Source organism: Pseudophryne corroboree, chromosome 12, assembly GCF_028390025.1.
Source record: "Pseudophryne corroboree isolate aPseCor3 chromosome 12, aPseCor3.hap2, whole genome shotgun sequence".
Lineage (NCBI taxonomy): Eukaryota > Metazoa > Chordata > Amphibia > Anura > Myobatrachidae > Pseudophryne > Pseudophryne corroboree.
In genome coordinates, this window is record NC_086455.1 from 142659920 (window position 1) to 142682491 (window position 22572).

A 22572-nucleotide genomic window follows, 5' to 3' on the forward strand; every position below is an offset into this window, starting at 1 on the left:
AACATGTGCAGAGAGAGTTAGATTTGGGTGGGTTATTTTGTTTCTGTGCAGGGTAAATACTGGCTGCTTTATTTTTACACTGCAATTTAGATTGCAGATTGAACAAACCACATCCAAATCTAACTCTCTCTGCACATGTTAAATCTGCCTCCCCTGCAGTGCACATGGTTTTGCCCAACTGCTAACAAATTTGCTGCTGCGATCAACTCTGAATTACCCCCACAGTCGCACACAATATACAAGTGACACATATCAAATTAATCAGCACAGCCTCCTGGTATATGCTAGTCGCATCGCATTGCGACAAAGACCCACTTTTGGCAAAAAGAGGCGTTTGCTGAGTGCTGCCTGCGGATTCTACTGTAAGGTTACTGCAGTATTTCAGTGCTCATCCTTGTTCACCTATCACTTGGGTACAGATTGTTATAATATCCCAAAGCTCTATTCTCACGTACACTTATAAACACTCAGCCACCACTTGATTTTATACAGGTCTTTGAGGACATAAATGCATCAACTAAGGACACTCTTTGCCTCCTGTTAGGAAAGAGTTAAGGCAGAGCATGTCCCTGGGTGACAGAGGGAGGGTGAAGCTGGTGTTGCCGCTGCCTCACCTCCGATGCCAAAGAGGAACCATTCTGTGAGCTTGTGTTGCCTGCCGCTTCATGGCAAGTCTGCTATTTCTGCTACACCGTAATACCACTTACATTTGACAGGGGCAGCAGTAGCACAAACTGACTCGTAAAGGTGGCATCATATTACAGTGCTGCATTGGCAGATACTTCTCTATTATAAAAATCAGTATAATAGTGAAATTAAAGGGAACTACAGTAGGTTGTCTAGTTTGTGAATAATATACCTTTCATTATCTTGGTAGTTTTATGTTGCCCTTTTTTCATAACGTAACCCCTTACGCTACATCAACCTATACAAAAGGGTTTCGGCTCTTTTAGTAGCATCCCTGGTTATACATAAAGTTATGAGATCTCCTTTTTACAGCTGTGCATGCATTGAGCAGAAGAAGTACTGTATGAGAGTAGGACAGACGTGTTAAACGCGTAGGCCGCATGCAGCCCAGAACGCATATTTTTGCAGCCCTGCAATTACTATGTGAAAACTAGTAGAATGCGTTGCTCTCACTCTGCTTCCACCTCCTAAATGTGCGGGCTTGGCTCCTTTTCCATCCCACGTGTCCCTGCCCGAAGCAGCCGGAACAGGTGAATGGGGCGGTGAGAGGTCGGCGGTGTCAGAGAGTGAGGCGAGTTATGTGCAGGGGCCCCTTGTTCTGAGCAGAGCACTGTATCGTGTCTGCGGAGGGGGGGGGGGGGTGTAATAGCCCGCTCACTGCCCCAGCACAGTCTCTGTACTGTGAAATGGAATGATACATAACAGGTTTCTTGGTATCAGGTATCGCCACCTGGAAACATGCGGACACAGCCAACGCAGTGCTGGATATAAGGAGATGCACAGTATTTGCAGCACTGCTTTTACTGCCACATCTCTGTCTCTCTCTCTCTCTCTCTCTCTCTCTCTCTCTCTCTCTCCCCCGTAGGCTACATGTATTTCCAGAGTATAACCCACTTAGAATGGTGTGGGGGGCAGTCGTGCTGGAGGTATAAGAAGATGCACAGTGTTACCAGTGGTCCTCTTATATTGCATATAAGACTTTTTCAGGATGTAGGGGGAGGTGTTGTGTCTCCTGACCGCCGGTCACATAGCTACATCCCGAAAAAGTCTTATATGCAATATAAGAGGACCACTAGTAATACTGTGCATCTTCTTATACCTCTATACGCCCCTTGAGAATCCCCGACAGTCGGCATGCCAACTAGCAGGTACTATTTCCACGACACCCATAGAGTGGGAATAGCACCGAGCCCACAGCACGACGAGGTTGTTGCATTCGGACCAAGCACCCCTAACCCCCCCCCCCACCCTTCCCGGTTTCCGCTGCCGGAATACCAGAAGAGGTATGCTGACTGGTGGTATCCACAACACTGTTCACACATACCCAACCCGACTTTCTTGTGCCACCCCCTCCAAGCTTGGACTTTTATTGTTTGCCCGACTGGGGTGGGGTTTAGAGCTGGATATGCCCGCATTGTACAGTAGATGTACTGATTTACATTTTTTTTTTTATTTGTAGATGTAGAAATTTCACTTACAGTACCAGCAGGCATAAGTGGAGTTTGTTTCCTGCTGGTGCTCAATATATTACAATGAAATGCTTGGTCTCCACAAGAAACATTTAGGGGTCTATTTACTAAGCTGTGGACGGAGATAAAAAGCCTAATTCTGAGTTGATCGCAGCAGAAAATTCGTTAGCAGTTGGGCAAAACCATGTGCACTGCAGGGGGGGCAGATATAACATGTGCAGAGAGAGTTAGATTTGGGTGGGGTGTATTCAAACTGAAATCTAAATTGCAGTGTAAAAATAAAGCAGCCGTATTCACCCTGCACAGAAACTAAATAACCCACCCAAATCTAACTCTCTCTGCACATGTTATATCTGCCCCCCCTGCAGTGCACATGGTTTTGCCCAATTGCTAACAAACTTGCTGCTGCGATCAACTCAGAATTACCGCCAAAATACCAGCCAACCAGTTCCTAACACAGCCTGTGACAGAGGTGATGGCTGGTACTTTATCTCTGACCACTTCTTTACATCCTAGGTGTATTGCTCAATGTTACCATAAGGACCAGCAATCCGAATGGCCAGCTGGATTTTCCTATGCTGACACCGTGTATTCACTAGCATGGAACGTTCCGGATACCAGCTACAGGGTGGATACCTCTCCTAACTTTACTTGGTGGCTGCTTGTCAGATATCAATTTTATTTTTCACATCTAACCATGACACCTGTGTAAGCAGATGACACCACTTTGGTCCCAGTTGGTATTTGTTCAGTGATCTTGGATGTTGATGCGGTCTGGTAAATTGCTTCACCATCTCTGGAGAGTTTCCTGCCTCTGCGCGCAGTTTTTTTTACACTGGATTTTTGTTTAATGTTTTATATTTTTCTTTTGCTAATTTGTTTTTGTCAGATTTACCTGATATTGTGCAATAACGTAGTGGTGATGGCCACACCAAAGCTGGTTACATCAGAATATTGTTCTTTATGGAAAACAAAGATGCAGGTTGTGTTGGTGCAGCCATACACTGGCACTATATTTGCTGCTACTGAAGTAGGTGTGTGACATCTAGATATTACTTTGGGTTTTGCATTTGTGTGCATCTCATATGGCACTCTTGTTGAAAGACCGGTTTTGAGTTAAATGCTACGTGTATTCAGCGGGGCAAAATGGGATGACCCCTAGCAATGACAGCCTGCGGGATGACCCCTAGCAATGACAGCCTGCGGGATGACCCCTAGCAATGACAGCCTGCGGGATGACCCCTAGCAATGACAGCCTGCGGGATGACCCCTAGCAATGACAGCCTGCGGGATGACCCCGAGCAGTGACAGCCTGCGGGATGACCCTGAGCAGTGACGGCCTGCGGGATGACCCGAGCAGTGACGGTCTGCGAGATGACCCGAGCAGTGACAGCCTGCGGAATGACCCGAGCAGTGACAGCCTGCGGGATGACCCCTAGCAATGACAGCCTGCGGGATGACCCCTAGCAATGACAGCCTGCGGGATGACCCCTAGCAATGACAGCCTGCGGGATGACCCCGAGCAGTGACAGCCTGCGGGATGACCCTGAGCAGTGACGACCTGCGGGATGACCCGAGCAGTGACGGTCTGCGGGATGACCCGAGCAGTGACGGTCTGCGGGATGACCCGAGCAGTGACAGCCTGCGGAATGACCCGAGCAGTGACAGCCTGCGGAATGACCCGAGCAGTGACAGCCTGCGGAATGACCCGAGCAGTGACAGCCTGCGGAATGACCCGAGCAGTGACAGCCTGCGGAATGACCCGAGCAGTGACAGCCTGCGGGATGACCCTCCGCAGTGACGGCCTGTGGGATGACCTGAGCAATGACCGCCTGAGGGATGACCCTTAGCAGTGACAGCCTGCGGGATGACCCTTAGCAGTGACAGCCTGCGGGATGACCCTTAAGGCTGACCCGAGCAGTGACAGTCTGAATAAAAATTTCTTGCAAGAATTGGCAGTTGCAACACTGTACTTTCATTCCAGTGCAAACCATTTTCATTCTGTAAGATGCCATATTACTTTTACGGTGGCAGCAACATCAAAGTGGCGCAGCTGTGAGGGGGTGTCAGGCAGGCAGTGCTTCTCCATTTACCATTTATCGTCCATCTCCCCACAGCACCTCTGAATAATATGGGTGGGATCAGTGCATGGGCAGTGGAACCGTGTCTCAGCAAGAGCGCAGCACTTGGGGCCATGTGGAAAGCAAGGAGAAGCACTGCACAACCTTCCATAACACAAAAAGGGTTATGGTGTCTTGTGACTTACGGGCCTTGTACTGTATAAAACCTAAATGAGCGAGCACATTATACATGTAGCAAGTGTTTACAACCTTTCAGTTCTAGCCGTATGCTGTGTGTGTTGCTGCATTTTGCAGTACTTGGTCTCCTGATAGGTAGCTACATTCTAGTCATGTTGGCCATATGTTTTTCTAGGATACCAGAAGGTCCAGTTGAGCCAGGAGCTGCAGCAGGGAGGATACGAGCACTGGAGGAGCAGCTTTTGAAGGCCAAAGAACAGATAGAGATGTACAAGCAGCAGTCCAGCAGTGCTGGTAAGTCCTGGCTGTAATTCCGGCTGTTGTTTGGAGACCTGTGAGAATATGATGCACAGTGGAATGTCTCTCAGGAATTTCTGTTTTAAGCATTTTCTTTTCTGTTAATTACATCTACTGTGTTTTCTATTATGTTTTTAATTAACAGATCTATGCTCCCACTCACAACAAGCTCCCTTTGACTCCACCACATAATCATCCCTGTAATAACATCTGTTCCAGAAACCTCAGTACAGTATACAATAGTGATACGTAAATGGGGGAAAAAGTATTCAGCAATAAAACATATTTTATGGTAGTAAATAAATATTTGTTAAAAAATAGAGCATAAAGATACATTTTTTTTTTTTTTTAATTCCTGTACAAAATATAAGATTTAGCCTATATTCTCACTAACTCATTATCTTTATATTTTATATTTAGAAATTTGTCGCCTGTAATGTGTCCCCACAATTCAGTCTCTTGTGTTAGATTTCACTGTAAGAATTGGTAATCAGAATCATGGGATTTCAGAATGTGTATTGAACCCTTGTGGTTAGGCATGTAATATTACATGCATGTCTGTTTTATATATGTTCAAGCAATGAAGGTAGTTCTTACTATTTTCTTGCCTTATATATTTGTGTGTATATGTACAGTATGTGTGTGTGTGTGTGTGTGTGTGTGTGTGTGTGTGTGTGTGTGTGTATATGTATATATAATATTTATATAAATAATATTTATATATTCATTTCTTTTAATGTTGGATATTCACTAGTGTCTAGAACTACAATCTATATAACTTCCTTTTTTTTCCCCCCATGCTCATTTGTAAACTTGAAATTCCAAGTATATTTAATATAAGTTTTACACGTCACAGCATAAAACCTCCTTTCCACTCTAAGTAATTTATATTCAGTATTAACAATTGAGCGTAATATATGGACTAAGGGGGGAATTCAATTAGCCCCGATATTTTTTCAGGCAAAAAGAAAAAAAAGTGTACTTTTTCAATAGTTTTTTTTTTCTGGGCATCCCTGGAAAAATCCCCAATAATAGCTTCTTCCTGCCATGCTGCAGGGCTAATTGTATAGTCCCGGGGGGTCAATTAGCCCAGGGGGTCTATTGGCCTGCGGTACCTACTGCAGGTAATTGAATTTCACCATTTTATTATTATTATTGGAAATGTATGTTTTCAACCAATGTCTCACATACAGATTTACTTAGCTGGGTCAATATTGTCCCCATAGCTGTGCTGCAGACCCGCTTATGTAATTGATAAAAAAAAGTTATGAATTTTGTGCAGTTTAGAAGTCTATATATCCGTATTAAGCATCTAAATAGGGATTCAACTACCTATTGTGGTAATCTGTAATTACTATTAGAATATATGAATTCTATCAGCATACATTGATACTGCTTTTAAGAAGCATGTACCTACAGTAGTCTAGATGCATATATTTCAGTTACCTACAGTAGTCTAGATGCATATAGTTCAGTTATTACTCAGGTGTAACAGGTTTTAATAACATTAAGGGGGACTAAAGCTAGAAGTGTGTACAAGTACAGTAGCTATAATCTAGAACTTTATTTTTACCTTATAACACATATAAACAAGTATAGGAATAGAGCCCATTAATTTAAAAGATCCCATATACATTACCATATGGGAATGTGCTCAGGGCAATTTGTGATCGTGGTATATGCCAAAAGTGTGGCGGTTGGATGGTACGAAGAGGTACTTACCTTTACTGTCTACAAAATACTTAATACTACTTTGTGAATGTTGTCTAGGAATAAAATAACTCCAACTTCATTTCCGCACACACACATACTCCTCTCACCCACCTCGCTCTGCTAGTGACTGCTACCTCACCCCCTCCCTGATCACCATTTCGCACTCCAACCTTTCTCACGATGCACTGATTTCCGTCCTATGGAATGACTTCACATGTTCAATTTAGCTTTTAAAATGGACCTTCAAAACTTATATTTTTATTAAAGCCTGCCCACCCCTCTTCCTACCTCTTCAGCCTATGCATTATCCATCTCTGTCCCCCAATTCCTCTGTGTCCACTCAACCCTCTAGAATGTAAGTCCTAGTGGAATTGTCTTTCACAGATTTGTACATATGCGATCTGTTGTATGTTCTATCCCCTATATACAGCATCTAAAATAAAAGATAATAACCTGAGTGTTAATGATACCATAATAGTCTGTTTTCCAATTTTAGTGACTGGAATGGGAAAAGATCATGAAATCTTAAGGAGGTCAATTGAAAATGGTGCAAAGGAATTCTGGTATTTTGTCCAAAGTGAAGTGAAGAAGCTCAAACACCTGGAACGAAATGAACTCCAAAGACACGTTGATGAATTACTGATCGACATGGGTGATCAACAAAGGTATGGAACGGTATCCTTCTGGGCCTGAAAATCATTTTGCGGCAAGTCTCCTGCTCAGACTAATGATGTCATGTTTGTTTTTGCATTGATTTCATAAAATAATTCACATCAATTTAATAATATACTACAGGTTGAGTATCCCTTATCCAAAATGCTTGGGACCAGAGGAATTTTGGATATCGGATTTTTCTGTATTTTGGAATAATTGCATACCATAACGAGATATTATGGTGATGGGACCTAAATCTAAGCACAGAATGCATTTATGTTTCATATATACCTTATACACACAGCCTGAAGGTCATTTTAGCCAATATTTTTTATAACTTTGTGCATTAAACAAAGTGTGTGTACATTCACAGAATTCATTTATGTGTCATATACACCTTATACACACAGTCTGAAGTTCATTTAATACAATATTTTTAATAACTTTGAGTATTAAACAAAGTTTGTGTACAATGAGCCATCAAAAAACAAAGGTTTCACTATCTCAGTCTCACTCAAAAAAGTCCGTATTTCGTAATATTCCGTATTTCGGAATATTTGGATATGGGATACTCAACCTGTATAAACACATAAAAAATAGTTCTCAAATAAAACCTATAGAGGCTCTCTCTGCATGGTTTTATTTGAGAACAATTTTTTATGTGTTTATAGTATATTATTAAATTGATGTGAATATTTTATGAAATCACCTGTTTTAGATTTATTTTGAGCGCTGTTTTTTCCTATTGTTACCTTCAGTCATATGAGGGATCGACTATCTCTCACCCTACAGCAGCTTAGAGAACCAGCTCAGTCGTAGCGCCAGAACTTGTATAAAGAAATTAATACAATCCATTTTACGCTGTAGCCCATAAACCTTCTAAACTTCCTTCATATTGATAGGATAATATTTCCTTCTACCAAGTTAATATGACTTCAGAATGCATACGCTAATTATACAGAAGAGTCTTATATGCCTAAAGGTGTGTACACACAGTGAGATCCTTGCTATGTCTGATTTTGACTATGCGATTTCCCTTGAACTCCCCAAGAACACAGGGAGCACAGATAGTACAGATTTTGACTATTTGTGCTTGAGATTTTGTCTATGGTACGATTTTGACTAAATGCCAATTTCGATGGTGGTCGTCGGGAGCCCGGCCGCCGGCAACCTGAAGACCACCCATTTTGACTATACTTTATACTAGATAGTACACTAGATAGTCAAGATTGACTTGCCTGCCTGCACAGTCTATCTAGCCTTACGATACCGACCCCACGGAAGCGCGCCTCGGGATTGAATCTGTATCACAACCTGCCTAACACCTTGAGATATGCACAAACTTTTCGTAAGATTTTGACTATATAGTCAAAATCTTACAGATTTATCTCACCATGTGTACACACTTTTATAGACACTTTTTCAGCTGTTTGTTGCCAGTTTAAACAGCTGAGAAAACAAAGAACTATACATGCTGCTGGTGATTGGCTATGGAGTGACTAGTGCCGGAAACATACAACATATACCACACCACCCAAAAATATATGAGGAGGATGTATTAGACCTTCTAAAGATAACAAGTAGAGAAGGTGCCCATAGTAACCAATCTATTTCTAACTATTATTTGTCAAGTACATTTTATAAAAGTATAGCTTGAAGCTGACTAGTTGCGATAGGCACATGGCCTCTTTTGAAGTTTGATACATCTCTTACTGTGTCTGTTTACCAGTAGACTGGGTTTTGCTCAGAAGGGGAGAGCTACCATATCGTACCTCCCATTATTTTACTTCCATGAGTTTGGTCAGTTGGCATGACTTCATCACATTGGTGGTCCATGGCATGTGACGTGCCTTGCATCTTAGTGATTTGGCTGCACCCTTACCTCCCACCACTCCGCTCCATTCCAACTACGTAGTCACTACCATGCAGACAAATTCTGCCCCCAACAAGACAAAAGGACAGATCTCTCAAATTGGGGCTTTCCTTTCAAATTTGGGAGGACATTTGAGAGGTATGGCATAATCATTGCTTAGATGAAGACCAGAATCAGAATCGGCTTTATTGGACAGGTATACTTGCGTATACTAGGAATTTGTCTTCGGTTTGCTATACAACAGCCAAGTAGGTAACAGATAAGCAGGTGGGGGGGGGGCGCAAGTAAAGTCACACAGATAGGCATACCTTAGGGACAGAAGTTAGTTACATGTACGTCTAGTCAGTCAATGTTCAGGAGTTCAGCAGGCGGACCACTTGGGGAAAGAAACTTTTGAGGCTTCTGGTGGACCTGGCTGGAACGGCCCTGTAACGCCTGCTTGAAGGAAGCAAGCTAAACATGCTGTGGCTGGGGTGTAGCTGGTCTTTTACTATCTTCATTGCCCGCTTTTTAGCTCTGGACAGGTACAGGTCCTGGACTGAGGGAAGGTCGGCCCGATGATCTTCTCTGCGGTTCTGACCACCTTTTGGAGCCTGCATCTGTCCCTCGTGCTGGCGGAGCTGTACCATACCAGTATCGAGGAGCACAGTACCGACTCCACAATCGCGGAGTAGAAGAAGAGCAGAAGCTTCTGTGGGATGTTGAGCTTCCTTAGTTGCCTGAGGAAGAACAACCTCTGCTGCGCTTTCCCAACAGTGGCATCAGCGTTGGATCCCAATTTAAGGTCCCGGGAAACTTGAAGGAGTCCAATAGCGATACCACACTGTCAGCAATCGTTAGCGGAGGTGCACTAGATGACTTCTTCCTGAAGTCCACGATCATCTCGACAGTTTTGAAGGGGTTGAGCTTAAGGTTGTTGTGGATGCACCTCTGGGCCAACCGGTCTACTTCCCGTCTACAGGCCGATTCGTCCCCGTCCTTGATGAGGCCGATGACGGTGGTGTCATCGGCGAATTTGATCTTTACTAATTGCGCCTCTGAGGTGCAGTCATTTGTGTACAGGGAGAAGAGCAGGGGTGAGAGGACACAGCCCTGAGGGACCCCTGTACTAGCGGACCGCGATTAAGAGGTGAATTTCCCCGCTTTCACCACCTGTGTCCTATTTGTCAGGAAGTCTACTATCCAGGAACAGGTAGCTTCTGGGACCCCTAGGCGAAGTAATTTGGGGTGGAGGATGCTGGGGACGAATGTATTGAAGGCCTGTAGTCGTTGAAATCGACAAACAGGACCCTCGCGTAGGTACCGGGAATGTCTAGGTGCTGTAGAATGTAGTGCAGGCCCAGGTTGACTGCATCCTCGACACACCGATTTGATCGATAGGCGAACTGTAGGGGGTCCAGTTGGGGGCCAGTCACAGTTTTCAGGTGATTCAAAACGTTTTCATGACCACAGACGTCAGTGCGATCGGCCTGTAGTCGTTCAGGTTCATGGAGACCGGGACGATAGTAGACCTTTTGAGGCAGGAAGGGACTTCCTGTAGCTCCAGCGATTTGTTGAAGATCTTGATGAACATGGGGCGAGCTGACCCGCACATGCTCTTAGGGCAGATGGTGACACTCCGTCAGGACCCGGAGCTTTCCTGGGTTTGGCCCTTTTGACCATGAAAAGATCGTTAGAAACATTTTACTCGCTTGATTATCTGCAGGGATTTTGCATTGTGTGATAGTTGGGTTTTGGAGATGTGTCATCTTTATTTGTGGTAAAAAATTGATCCTGAGCAAATGATTCCTTTTACATTTGTTCAAATTCTCCAGTCCAGAATGACTTTCTTCCTGACGGTCTGTCCTTAGAGGTGAATGGTGTGGGCACACAAGTTGACATAGAAAATTCTTTACATCCGTGTTTCCCAGATCTGATCCTCACCCCACCATGGCAGCTCATTTCAGGTAGTCTACAAGTCAGTAGTTCTGCAATGTCATCTGTGCATGGTTACAGAAATCCTAAAACCATGATCAGTTGAAGGTGTGTCAGGACCAAATTTGGAAAAAGTAAATGGTGAATCCAGTGCACTTACTTTTATTACACAGCACTTGTTCTCAATTCCAGTCATCAAGTACCCCCAGTAGGCCATGGTTTCATGATTTCTGTCTGGAAACAGGTGATATAATTGCTGAGCCAGCAAAATAGATCAGCTCACCTGTGTGTGATGAAAGAAATCCAGAAAACATGACCTGTTGGGGTACTTGAGGACTGGGGTTCAGAAGCAATGTTCTACAGAAGCAAAACCATTTTGTTTTGCAAACACAATATGAGCGCTGGACGGAGCAAGTCATTTGTTGCTCCGATCAGGCACAGTGCCACAGGGGAATCTTTTCACGTCCTCCTGAGGGGGCGAGAAGTGTGGCAAAAGTCTATGTTTTGGGCACTTGTCTGTTTGTATGCTAAAAGGTCGATAATTAATGGGTGCATGAAACATTTCAATTGCTCCATCGGACCGCCATTAATTATAGCACCGTCCAAACCAATTGAATTCCCCCCTTGTGTGTTAAAAATGGAGTGCAGTGTATAGCAACAGAGTATATAAAGAAATAGTTCATATGGCACCTTTAGCTGAACGTATTTGAATAGCTTAGTATGGGAGCTTGAGAAGGGTTCAGTTTTCTCGGACTCATAGCAAGCTGATATACACTGCTCAAAAAAATAAAGGGAACACTAAAATAACACATCCTAGATCTGAATGAATGAAATATTCTTATTAAATACTTTGTTCTTTACATAGTTGAATGTACGGACAACAAAATCACACAAAAATTATCAATGGAAATCAAATTTATTAACCCATGGTGGTGTGGATTTGGAGTCACCCTCAAAATTAAAGTGGAAAAACACACTACAGGCTGATCCAACTCTGATGTAATGGCCTTAAAACAAGTCAAAATGAGGCTCAGTAGTGTGTGTGGCCTCCACGTGCCTGAATGACCTCCTACAATGCCTGGGCATGCTCCTGATGAGGTGGCGGATGGTCTCCTGAGGGATCTCCTCCCAGACCTGGACTAAAGCATCTGCCAACTCCTGGACAGTCTGTGGTGCAACTGTGTCTGTTGGTGGATGGAGTGAGACATGATGTCCCAGATGTGCTTAATTGGATTCAGGTCTGGGGAACAGGCGGGCCAGTCCATAGCATCAATGCCTTCGTCTTGCAAGAACTGCTGACACACTCCAGCCACATGAGGTCTAGCATTGTCTTGCATTAGGAGGAACCCAGAGCCAACCGCACCAGCATATGGTCTCACAAGAGGTATGAAGATCTCATCTCGGTACCTAATGGCAGTCAGGCTACCTCTGGCGAGCACATGGAGTGCTGTGCCGCCCCCCAAAGAAATGCTACCCCACACCATTACTGACCCACTGCCAATCTGGTCATGCTGAAGGAAGTTGCAGGCAGCAGAACATTTTCCTTGGCGTCTCCAGACTCTGTCACGTCTGTCACATGTGCTCAGTGAGAACCTGCTTTCATCTGTGAAGAGCACAGGGCGCCAGTGGCGAATTTGCCAATCTTGGTGTTCTCTGGCAAATGCCAAACATCCTGCACGGTGTTGGGCTGTAAGCACAACCCCCACCTGTGGACGTCGGGCCCTCATACCACCCTCATGGAGTCTGTTTCTGATCGTTTGAGTAGACACATGCACATTTGTGGCTTGCTGGAGGTCATTTTGCAGGGCTCTGGCAGTGCTCCTCCTGTTCCTCCTTGCACAAAGGCGGAGGTAGCGGTCCTGCTGCTGGGTTGTTGCCCTCCTACGGCCTCCTTCACATCTCCTGATGTACTGGCCTGTTTCCTGGTAGCGCCTCCATGCTCTGGACACTACGCTGACAGACACAGCAAACCTTCTTGCCACAGCTCGCATTGATGTGCCATCCTGGATGAGCTGCACTACCTAAGCCACTTGTGTGGGTTGTAGGGAGGTCATACAGGCACGTGGAGGCCACATACACTACTGAGCCTCATTTTGACTTGTTTTAAGGACATTACATCAAAGTTGGATCAGCATGTAGTGTGTTTTTCCACTTTAATTTTAAGGGGTGACTCCAAATCCAGACCTCCATGGGTTAATAAATTTGATTTCCATTGATCATTTTTGTGTGATTTTGTTGTCAGCACATTCAACTATGTAAAGAACAAAGTATTTAATAAGAATATTTCATTCATTCAGATCTAGGATGTGATATTTTAGTGTTCCCTTTATTTTTTTGAGCAGTGTAGTACAAGGCCATAGTAACCTTTTATTTCCCTCTTGACAGATCAGTTATGACAGATCTCTACTACCTCAGTCAGACCGATGGTGCAGGCGATTGGCGGGAAAGAGAGGCCAAAGATTTGACAGACCTTGTACAGAGAAGAATTGCCTACGTTCAGGTAACAATTTGCCTTCACAGGGGAGGAAAACATGCCAGGAAAAAGCATACGCATACCGTCAAATGTTATTTGTCTGACACAGGAGGGGCAAGGTTGCATCTCAGCCAGATAATGCATTTGTTTGGAACTTTATAGACCCCTGTTTATCATGTGTCTTGTTTCCCTCACAACTGGGTCAGTGCCACAGCATTGTCAGCAGGCAGATGTGGTATTAATCTTTATATGTGGAACATTGAACCAATGGTTTTGTAGGCCTGAGAGCCTGCCTTTTGTGGATGGTTGGTTCTCTCTTTGATTTTAATGGGACACAAATATATTGTAGTAAGTGATTTAATAACTATGTGAAAATGGTTTCATATAGCACCAGTTATCCCAAACACAAATTTGTATATAATATTGTTTTTTTATGAGGAGATACTTTTTAATCTGGTTCTCGCTACTATAATTCATTGGATATACAGTATTTGGATTTAGCAAAGGTGTTTGATACGGTTTTAACAGAACGGAACATAAGTGCTTTGAGTTCTTTTGGAGAAAATAAGCTATATAAATAAACATTTTTAATATAGAGATGTGTCCACATACACCTTTCCCCAATTTAGCCTTGTAAATATTCTTAAGAAATGTAACTTTAATCTGCTGCTTTATACTAATTCTTTTGCAGGAAACACAATTGTGAATCCATCCAATCGCCACTGATGGTGCAGCGACTTAGGGGCCCTACACATTTGACGATGCGCCGCCGAGGTGCCCGACGGCCGAAACGGACGTCGAGCGACCCGGCGGCGGGGGGGCAGTGACGGGGGGAGTGAAGTTTCTTCACTCCCCTTGTCACGCGGCTGCATTGAAGTGCAGGCAAATATGGACGAGATCGTCCATAATGGCCTGCATGCACAGCCGACGGGAGACCAGCGATGAACGAGCGCGGGGCCGCGCATCGTTCATCGCTGGTCTCCACACTGAAAGATATGAACGAGTTCTCGTTCATTTATGAACGAGATCGTTCATATCTTTCAGAAAATCGGCCAGTGTGTAGGGCCTATTAGCCATGCTAAGCATTTTGTGCCAATATGAAGCAAAAAGGGAAAGGTGTATGAGATGAGGATACATCTTTATTATAACATGAGAAGACTAGATCTAGTCAGGATGACCTTCTTTATTGCGCTACTGATGGTCTTTGAGTCCTCATTAATGCAAATCATCGAATATAAGTATCTTAAAATAGTTTTATTGTGTTACTAGTATATAAATAGACCCAGTATCTACCAGGAGGCCCTGCCCCCTCCAATCCTTCTCCAGGTTCTTTTCCCAACTGTCGCTTAGTCGTGCATCTGCACCTCACACCTAATTTACAGTGGGATCGGGGGCACGTTCCGTGTACCTTGGGTTTCACGTGCATGTGCCTCACTCACAATTAGGTCATCGTACAAACGTGTGTAATGACTTAATTTAGATCAGGGTTTATCTTTCTAATAATAGAGAATATGGCATGAGTCTTCATTATGTCTGGCAAGTTTTTGCACGATCCTCAGCCAGCCACATCGTTACTTGCCAGGTTGCACTTTTACCTCTTGCCAGTAATTACTTTTTCAAGTTTCCTATTACTGAGTTTTTTTTTTTTTCTTATAGTCAAGTATGTACAATAGACGGAGCTACTAATGCAGTGGCTGGGAGGATGCACTAACACACCTATGTGGGATTGCTGCCTTAAGACAATAAATTATTATTCCTTTAAAACATTGTATTTTACTAATACAACATTATTTCCATCTTGTTCACATACATTGACATACAAACTAATTAAGATTGCTGGGTGTGGATTAAAAGATCGACAGTATATAGACAGTCAATAGGTTGATACCAGATGGCCGACAGGGTCAAAAGATTCACATTGCAGATGGTCGACACATATTTTGTTTTTGGTTTTGATTTTAATCTTACCCCTTTGCCTGAACTAACCGTCCCCTCTGGCAACCTAAGCCTCCCCAAAGTGCCTAACCCTAAAAATCATGAAAAAACCATTTGCATGCCGACACTTTGACCATGTTGGCCTATTGACTGTTTGTCTTCCAAACAGATACCAAGATTGCTAAAACAAAAATCGTACCTTTTACCCATATGGTCAATCACTTTTCAAGCCAGCAAAGATTCATATTTTACAAGGGCATGTAATTAATTATACTTCAGACAAATCACTTTATTATGGGATCAGAACCTGACTTGCAGAGCTGACGAATGACAGGCTGCCGAGTTGTTTTTCTTCACAAGTCTGGAGAATGATCTCTTGCTGCCTAGAGATTAGTTTCTAGACATGTGTAACACAGAAAAATCAGTTTCTCCTTTATGTGCTGCAGGCATTGTCCATTAAAGCAGATTGATAACCTAATCTATTATTTCCTAGCCATTAATACTAGTGCATGCCCCAAGGCCTGAAACCTGCAGTAAGGTTCTAACAATGGAACTTCCCATGCTCCCTGCTCAGTTCTCCACGATCATGAATAACCGAGAAGGACTTGGTGCAGAAGCTGAACCTTCAGACGTCTTTGCAACGCCTCGGTTTCTCCGAATTGTGAAATTAGCCAATATTACACACAGTGCTGAGTTAGCTTGGTTCCGACATGGCCCTGTACTCTGTATTTGTTTTTCTCATGATTGCCTATGATTTTTGCTGACATGATGATTTGATATGAAGACATTACATTTCCTGGTAGCTTTCTATGACGTTGTTTGGGATTTGCCCCACTGACACTTCCATGTAGGCAACGTACCTCATGGGGAATGGGGAGTATCCTAGATAGTCGGTGGAGGGTACTGTAAATTATTCACTTGACAGGAAAACTCTTTTAATTACATATTAATTTTTCAGCACCACCTGACTCCACCCACTTGTCATTCTAGGATGGGTTTGGTTATATTGAGCCAGGGGAGCCGATGTTCTTAAACTAAATCCACCTGCTATTGCCTCCTGTTCGGTAGGGAAGCTGGTCTCTCTCCAATCATTTTTATGCCTGCAGGATCAGTTTGGGAGGCGGTGTGGCTTGAACGGTATATAGAGTAGGTGGGAACGTGGCAGACCGTACACTTAAATGGCATGTGGCACTTGTAACAATGACCCTCTTTTAAAGTGGTCATTCCTACTCTTAGTTCTCACTGTAACAAAGGCATAAGCCCTGGTCGGCCCCAAAACATTTTAATCTTTGACTGAAGTCTATCTGTAGACACATGGGAGATCTCATCTTGAACCCCAACTTCTGAAAATGGGAGTAGCCTGATTGGTATGGTAATGTGGGCCAGTGATATGGTAAAATAGAAGTTGTGGTTTCTTTGTGCAGCTGTCATTTCAAATCTTTCTGTACATTCTGAGTTGGGTGGTTTTTATTTCATGTGAAGACAAATGGGATGGAGCAGATGGAAGCGTGTGTTGCTTTTCTCTTTCGCCAATGGCACATTTGTCTTCGGGAGAGGGAGATCTGCTTAAAAGCAAACTGCTACATAATACAAAAGCCTTGAACGTCTATCTAGTAGTAAGTCTTGTAATGGAAAAAATTATGAGATAAATGGGTTTCTTCTTTTTTTTCTAGCAGTGTCTCTTCTGTTGGTTGTCAGGGTCCCATATATTTCAAGTGCTGAGCATTTCAGAGGAGCGGCATTGCAAAATATCATACTATTGTGCAGTAATTCTCATTAGTTCTGTTGGACACGCACAGTGGTGCAAGTAGAAAAAAATTCTTAGTGCCACTGGCTGCGCGTGTCGAAGGCCACACAGTGACAGATACGCCCCCACAGTGCCAGATACAGATATGCCCCCACAGTGCCAGATACACAAATGCCATGGTGCTTATTCCGCCCAAACCCCCCCCGATCACCGCTGCTATTGTTTCAGCTGTTGCTGTGTCAGGGGAAGAGAGGAGAGCGCAGTGCGGGCCCTCAGTGCTCAGTCTGACTCCGGTCCCCGGCGCGGCGTCTATCTTCTCAAATGATGCACTGGTTCGTTAGCCAATCATAGTTCGCGGACCAGCAGCCAATCAGGTGCCGCAGCTGCTGGTCTGCCAGCTGATGGGCTCTCCTCTCCTCCCCTGACGCAGCTGCAAGCATGGCGGTCGGGCCGGCTGGCAATTTCTTACCGGTACGCAGTACTGTGCAGTACCGCCGTACTTGCAGCAATGCACATCAAGCCTTTCGTGTGTAAGAATACTGCCTGGAGGTGTTCATACAATGTGCGCCGCCCAAGGTCAAATTCCTGTTAAAGGATATAGCTTACAAAGGAAGCTTTATTTTTATTTTTTTCCATGTCTTTTATGTTAGATACACGGATACATTTAAGAGAATACTGTTTATTCTTTATGGGCTTGATGAAAAAGTTCATTGTGAAATGGACATAACGTACTAGTAAAAAGGCTGCAGTATGGGAAGGTTAGAGTTAGGATGCGGGAGCGGTGTGTTAGAATCAGGGTTGAAATACCAAAATCCATCGGGATGCCGATGTCACCAGGTTCAAGTCACAGATAAACATGTGTCCTCATACAGCTTTGCTGCAGTCACTCCAAACAGCCCCTCTTGACACGCCAGGTTCTTGCTGAAACTGTGTCTTAGTCGCAACGCAATGAAACTGGGATGCGCAAGGAGATTGATTAATTTTATATGACACTAGTGTGCGAGTCTCTGAATCTGTATACAAAGTGCTACTATGTAGCAGCCGCAGCTTTTTTCCAATATGGTTCTGTTCTGGTTTGTATACAGTCTGCCGCACACAGTATACAAGTGTCATATATCAAGTAAATCAGCATCCTAGTCTATGCAAATAAGACGCATTTTCAGCAAAAAAAAGACGCCCGACATTGGCATAGTTGAGCTCACTCACACCACGTATCTCGCACTGCATGGCATTTTGAGGCACGTTAATGCTTATCCAGAAGCAGGCAGACATAAGTGGCAAAATTAGACCAATCAGCATATACGTGCACACACTCTTCTGGACATATGCAGTGTGAATTCTCGCAAGATACGCTAAGGCAAAAGGTGTTGCCCACACTCTGCATTAGCCCTTATGTATTTGACTATTTGATAACGCCTCCAAGAGGAACGAAACGCGTCAGCCGTGTGCATTCTGACTCATTGTTACAGTATAATTGCTGTTTCACATTTGGAAAAAGGAACTCTGCTGAATCCATTCCAGACACTGAGCGATTTATACAGTAATTATACAGAGATTCGCTGGCACATAATAAAAGCATTTTCAATATTAATGTGACCACCTTGGAATTTGGACTACAAAGAATATTATTCTAGATGTGGGTGGAACTGTCCTGCTAGAGTACTTCCGTCATTGTGAGTTCATTAACTTTGCATATTTATTCCTTTATGGGATAATGTGATCTGAAACAATTGCTCCTGGACGTTTATTATGTTGCACTTTACAATTAGTGCTTATTCTTCCCTCTATTCCTCAATACCAGTCCTGTACTATTACCTATGGATAAGTCTTGACATAAAAACATACAGCAATTATTTTGCCTTTAAAATTTTGTATAACAGATTTAATCGATTTTGGAAAAAAAAATTTGAGTGCATAATTTGAGGTTTTATATGTCTGTTTCTCTCACCTGCCTAGTGTAACACTTATGTCATATCTATCTCTTTATTATGATCAATTTTAAATACATGATATAATACAGCGTAGATCCGTTTGATTTACATTTTACATGTGTGGGTTTTTTTAGCCAGGGAATGAGCTGCAGTCATGTAAGATACAATTTCTTCTTTTTATGTGACTGATTAGTCACGTGAAGCTTAATAAATCACCAGGCCCAGACGGTATTCATCCAAGGGTTATTATGGAGCTTAGGTTACAGCTAGCAAAACCCCTATACTTGATTTTCCATAGTTCAATTAGATCAGGCATGGTACCAAGGGATTGGCGCATAGCGGAGATAGTGCCTTTATTTAAAAAGGGAAATAAAAATGATCCTGGAAACTTTAGACCAGTTAGTTTAACATCTATAGTGGGTCAAATATTGGAAGGCATTTTGAGGGATAGCATAGGGGATCACCTACAGACTACAACGTTTATTAGTAAAAGTAAGCATGGGTTTGTAAGGGACAGATCATGCCAAACCAACCTAATTTACTTCTACGAGGAAGTGAGCAAGAATCTTGACCATGGAAAAACAGTGGATGTGGTGTATTTAGATTTTGCAAAAGCCTTCGATACAGTGCCTCATAGGAGACTTATCAACAAATTACAGGAACTTGGTCTAGGTTATATTATTTGTACATGGATAAGTAATTGGCTGGATAACAGAGTGCAACGAGTTAGTGGTCAATGGGATGTTCTCCAGTTGGGCACCAGTAGTCAGCGGAATACCACAAGGGTCAGTTCTTGGCCCACTGCTTTTCACTATATTTATCAATGATCTAGGACTAGGCCTGGAAAGCACAGTGTCAATCTTTGCAATTGATACTAAACTGTGTAAGGTAATTAATTCAGAAGGCGATGTGGAGTCTTTACACAATGACTTAGTTAAACTGGAAACCTGGACGTCTAAATGGGGAATGAGGTTTAATATAGAAAAATGCAAAGTTACGCATTTTGGGAAAAAAAACACACATGCATCCTACACTCTAGATGGGGAAAATATAGGGGTAACTGTGGTGGAAAAAGATTTGGAGGTGCTCATAGATAATAGGCTGAATAACAGTACACAAAGTCAAAGTGCAGCAAAGAAGGCAAGTAAAGTATTTGCGTGCATTAAACGGGGCATAGAGACAAGGGACGAAGATATAGTCCTGCTACTGTACAAATCATTGGTTCATCCGCACCTGGAATATTGTGTTCAGTTCTGGGCACCGTATTATAAAAAGATATTGGGGAACTAGAAAGAGTTCAAAGAAGAGCTACTAAACTGATTAAAGGGTTAGAGTCTCTGGAGTACGAGGAAAGGCTTACTAGGTTAAATATGTATTCACTAGAAAAGAGGCGTCTAAGAGGAGACATTATTAGCGTAATTACAAGGAGCTAGCAGCGGATTTGTTTATTTAAAGAACTCTATATAGGACGCGTGGGCACTCGCTTAGGTTATAGGAGAGGAAATTCCGTACACAATGTAGGAAAGGGTTCTTCACGGTAAGGGCAATAAAGATTTGGAACTCCCTGCCGGAGAGGGTAATAATGGCAGACTCTGTAAATGTATTTAAAAGCGGATTGGACAAATTCCTAACTGGTAAATGTATCCAGGGCTATAGCATTTAACATATTGACATTACATTATCTGGGAGTGGTAAGAATCATCGGGGGTCATTCCGAGTTGTTCGCTCGCAAGCTGCTTTTAGCAGCTTTGCACACGCTAAGCCGCCGCCTACTGGGAGTGAATCTTAGCTTATCAAAATTGCGAACGAAAGATTCGCAATATTGCGAAAATACTTCTCTGTGCAGTTTCTGAGTAGCTCGAGACTTACTCTGCCAGTGCGATCAGTTCAGTGCTTGTCGTTCCTGGTTTGACGTCACAAACACACCCAGCGTTCGCCCAGACACTCCTCCGTTCCTCCGGCCACTCCCGCTTTTTACCCAGAAACGGTAGCGTTTTTTCACACACACCCATAAAACGGCCAGTTTCCGCCCAGAAACACCCACTTCCTGTCAATCACATTACGATCACCAGAACGAAGAAAAAAACCTCGTAATGCCGTGAGTAAAATACCTAACTGCATAGCAAATTTACTTGGCGCAGTCGCACTGCGGACATTGCGCATGCGCATTAGCGACTAATCGCTCCGTTGCGAGAAAAAAATAACGAGCGAACAACTCGGAATGACCCCCATTGTTGTCATTTGGTACTAACCCATTACTTCAGCAGGTGCATTATAATATGAATAGATTAATACAGAATACAGGTCTGGGCAACATCACCGCTTTTCAATTTTAAAAGCTATATTAAATCTACCCAATGACCCCTGCTGTTCCTGGTGGTAGACACAGTAAGCAGTGACAGAGGGGTTGGGGCAATCCTTTGGTTGGGATTTTTGCTCAGCAGAGATTGCCTGATTTTAAAGTAAAGCTTTGGAATAAAAAAAAAAACCCTGCAAAAACAACAGTATATTTAAGTATTGGCCGTCTCTGCGCCTCTCCTGACACTGTGATTCGCAGTCAGCGCCAGGTACCGGTTGTGACGTCAGGACGCTGCGCGGAGCCGCCAGGTAAGAGATGCAGTGTTGAACATTAAATGCTGGTGCTTGCAACTAATGCTGAGCTGGCCAATTACGGGGCAGCATTGGGGCCCCCTTGGCATTGCATTGCATTTGTTGCAGCCTAGTGCAGGAGATGCGTCTAAATTTGGCATCCAGTGGTCGTAGAATACACCTATGACACACCCAAAAACTGTTCTTCAGTGTGCTTTCACATTGTAGCCACCCAATAAAGCACATTTTAGAGGCCACAGAGAAACAGCTAAAATGCTCTTCTGCAAGTCCCACGCTACCATAAATATGACCACAGTTGCCCAGAAGACAAGCCACCTTGCATTTAATTGAGTCGACACTTGGGTGTATATTAATGTATTTAGGAGCTTCACCATACAGAAACTGTGTTACAAATGCAGGAAATGTATATGCACAATGTAAGCATATGTAGTCCCAACGGAACAGCATACTGCAGTAATTCCCCAGTGTCAGTCGTACGTTAGAGAAAGCAAGATAATACAGAGAAGGATTGCTATTGTCTCAACACTCTGTAACCTGTGTTGAATTATTTATTCATGTGGAGTTGCTAATAGGATTCTTCACTCTGATATACTCACAGATAGCAGGGGCGCAGACAGGCAATGTGGATTTCCTGCACTTTCACTGTTATTCATGCTTGTAACGTCTTTATGGAAAATAATCTCAGTTGGGACTGGAGTCAAGGATGAATTAATAAGTTTATATGTACATATTTATATATTCCTTTCCTGTTCAATATACTCCTGGTGAACGTATATTTTTATAGCTGAAGTGCCTGTGCTGTATTTCTTGCCCTTAGTTTTTAATTTACTGTATGTACACGACCGTTATAATAATGTACAATTGCATACCCTCCAACATGACCCGCCCCACTAGGTACAAAATGCTCTGTTTCTGGACTTCCCTCTTAATTTATGATTTCCATCACCTGTGTTGAACTAGTTAAATGATAAGAAAGATGTTTCTTCACAGGTGATGGCAATAATAAATTAA

General features: G+C 43.2%; 1 protein-coding gene across 10 annotated transcripts in view; it reads left to right on the plus strand.

Moving 5' to 3' along the window:
- Window positions 1-22572, plus strand: part of FUT8 (fucosyltransferase 8) — a 374060-nt gene that overhangs the window by 233400 nt on the left and 118088 nt on the right. For all 10 annotated transcript variants that reach the window (XM_063948117.1, XM_063948115.1, XM_063948114.1 and 7 more), the window contains 3 exons: window positions 4590-4708; window positions 6921-7089; window positions 13251-13365. In XM_063948117.1, the coding sequence (XP_063804187.1) occupies window positions 4590-4708; window positions 6921-7089; window positions 13251-13365 (403 nt within the window). The remainder of the gene's footprint in view (window positions 1-4589; window positions 4709-6920; window positions 7090-13250; window positions 13366-22572) is intronic.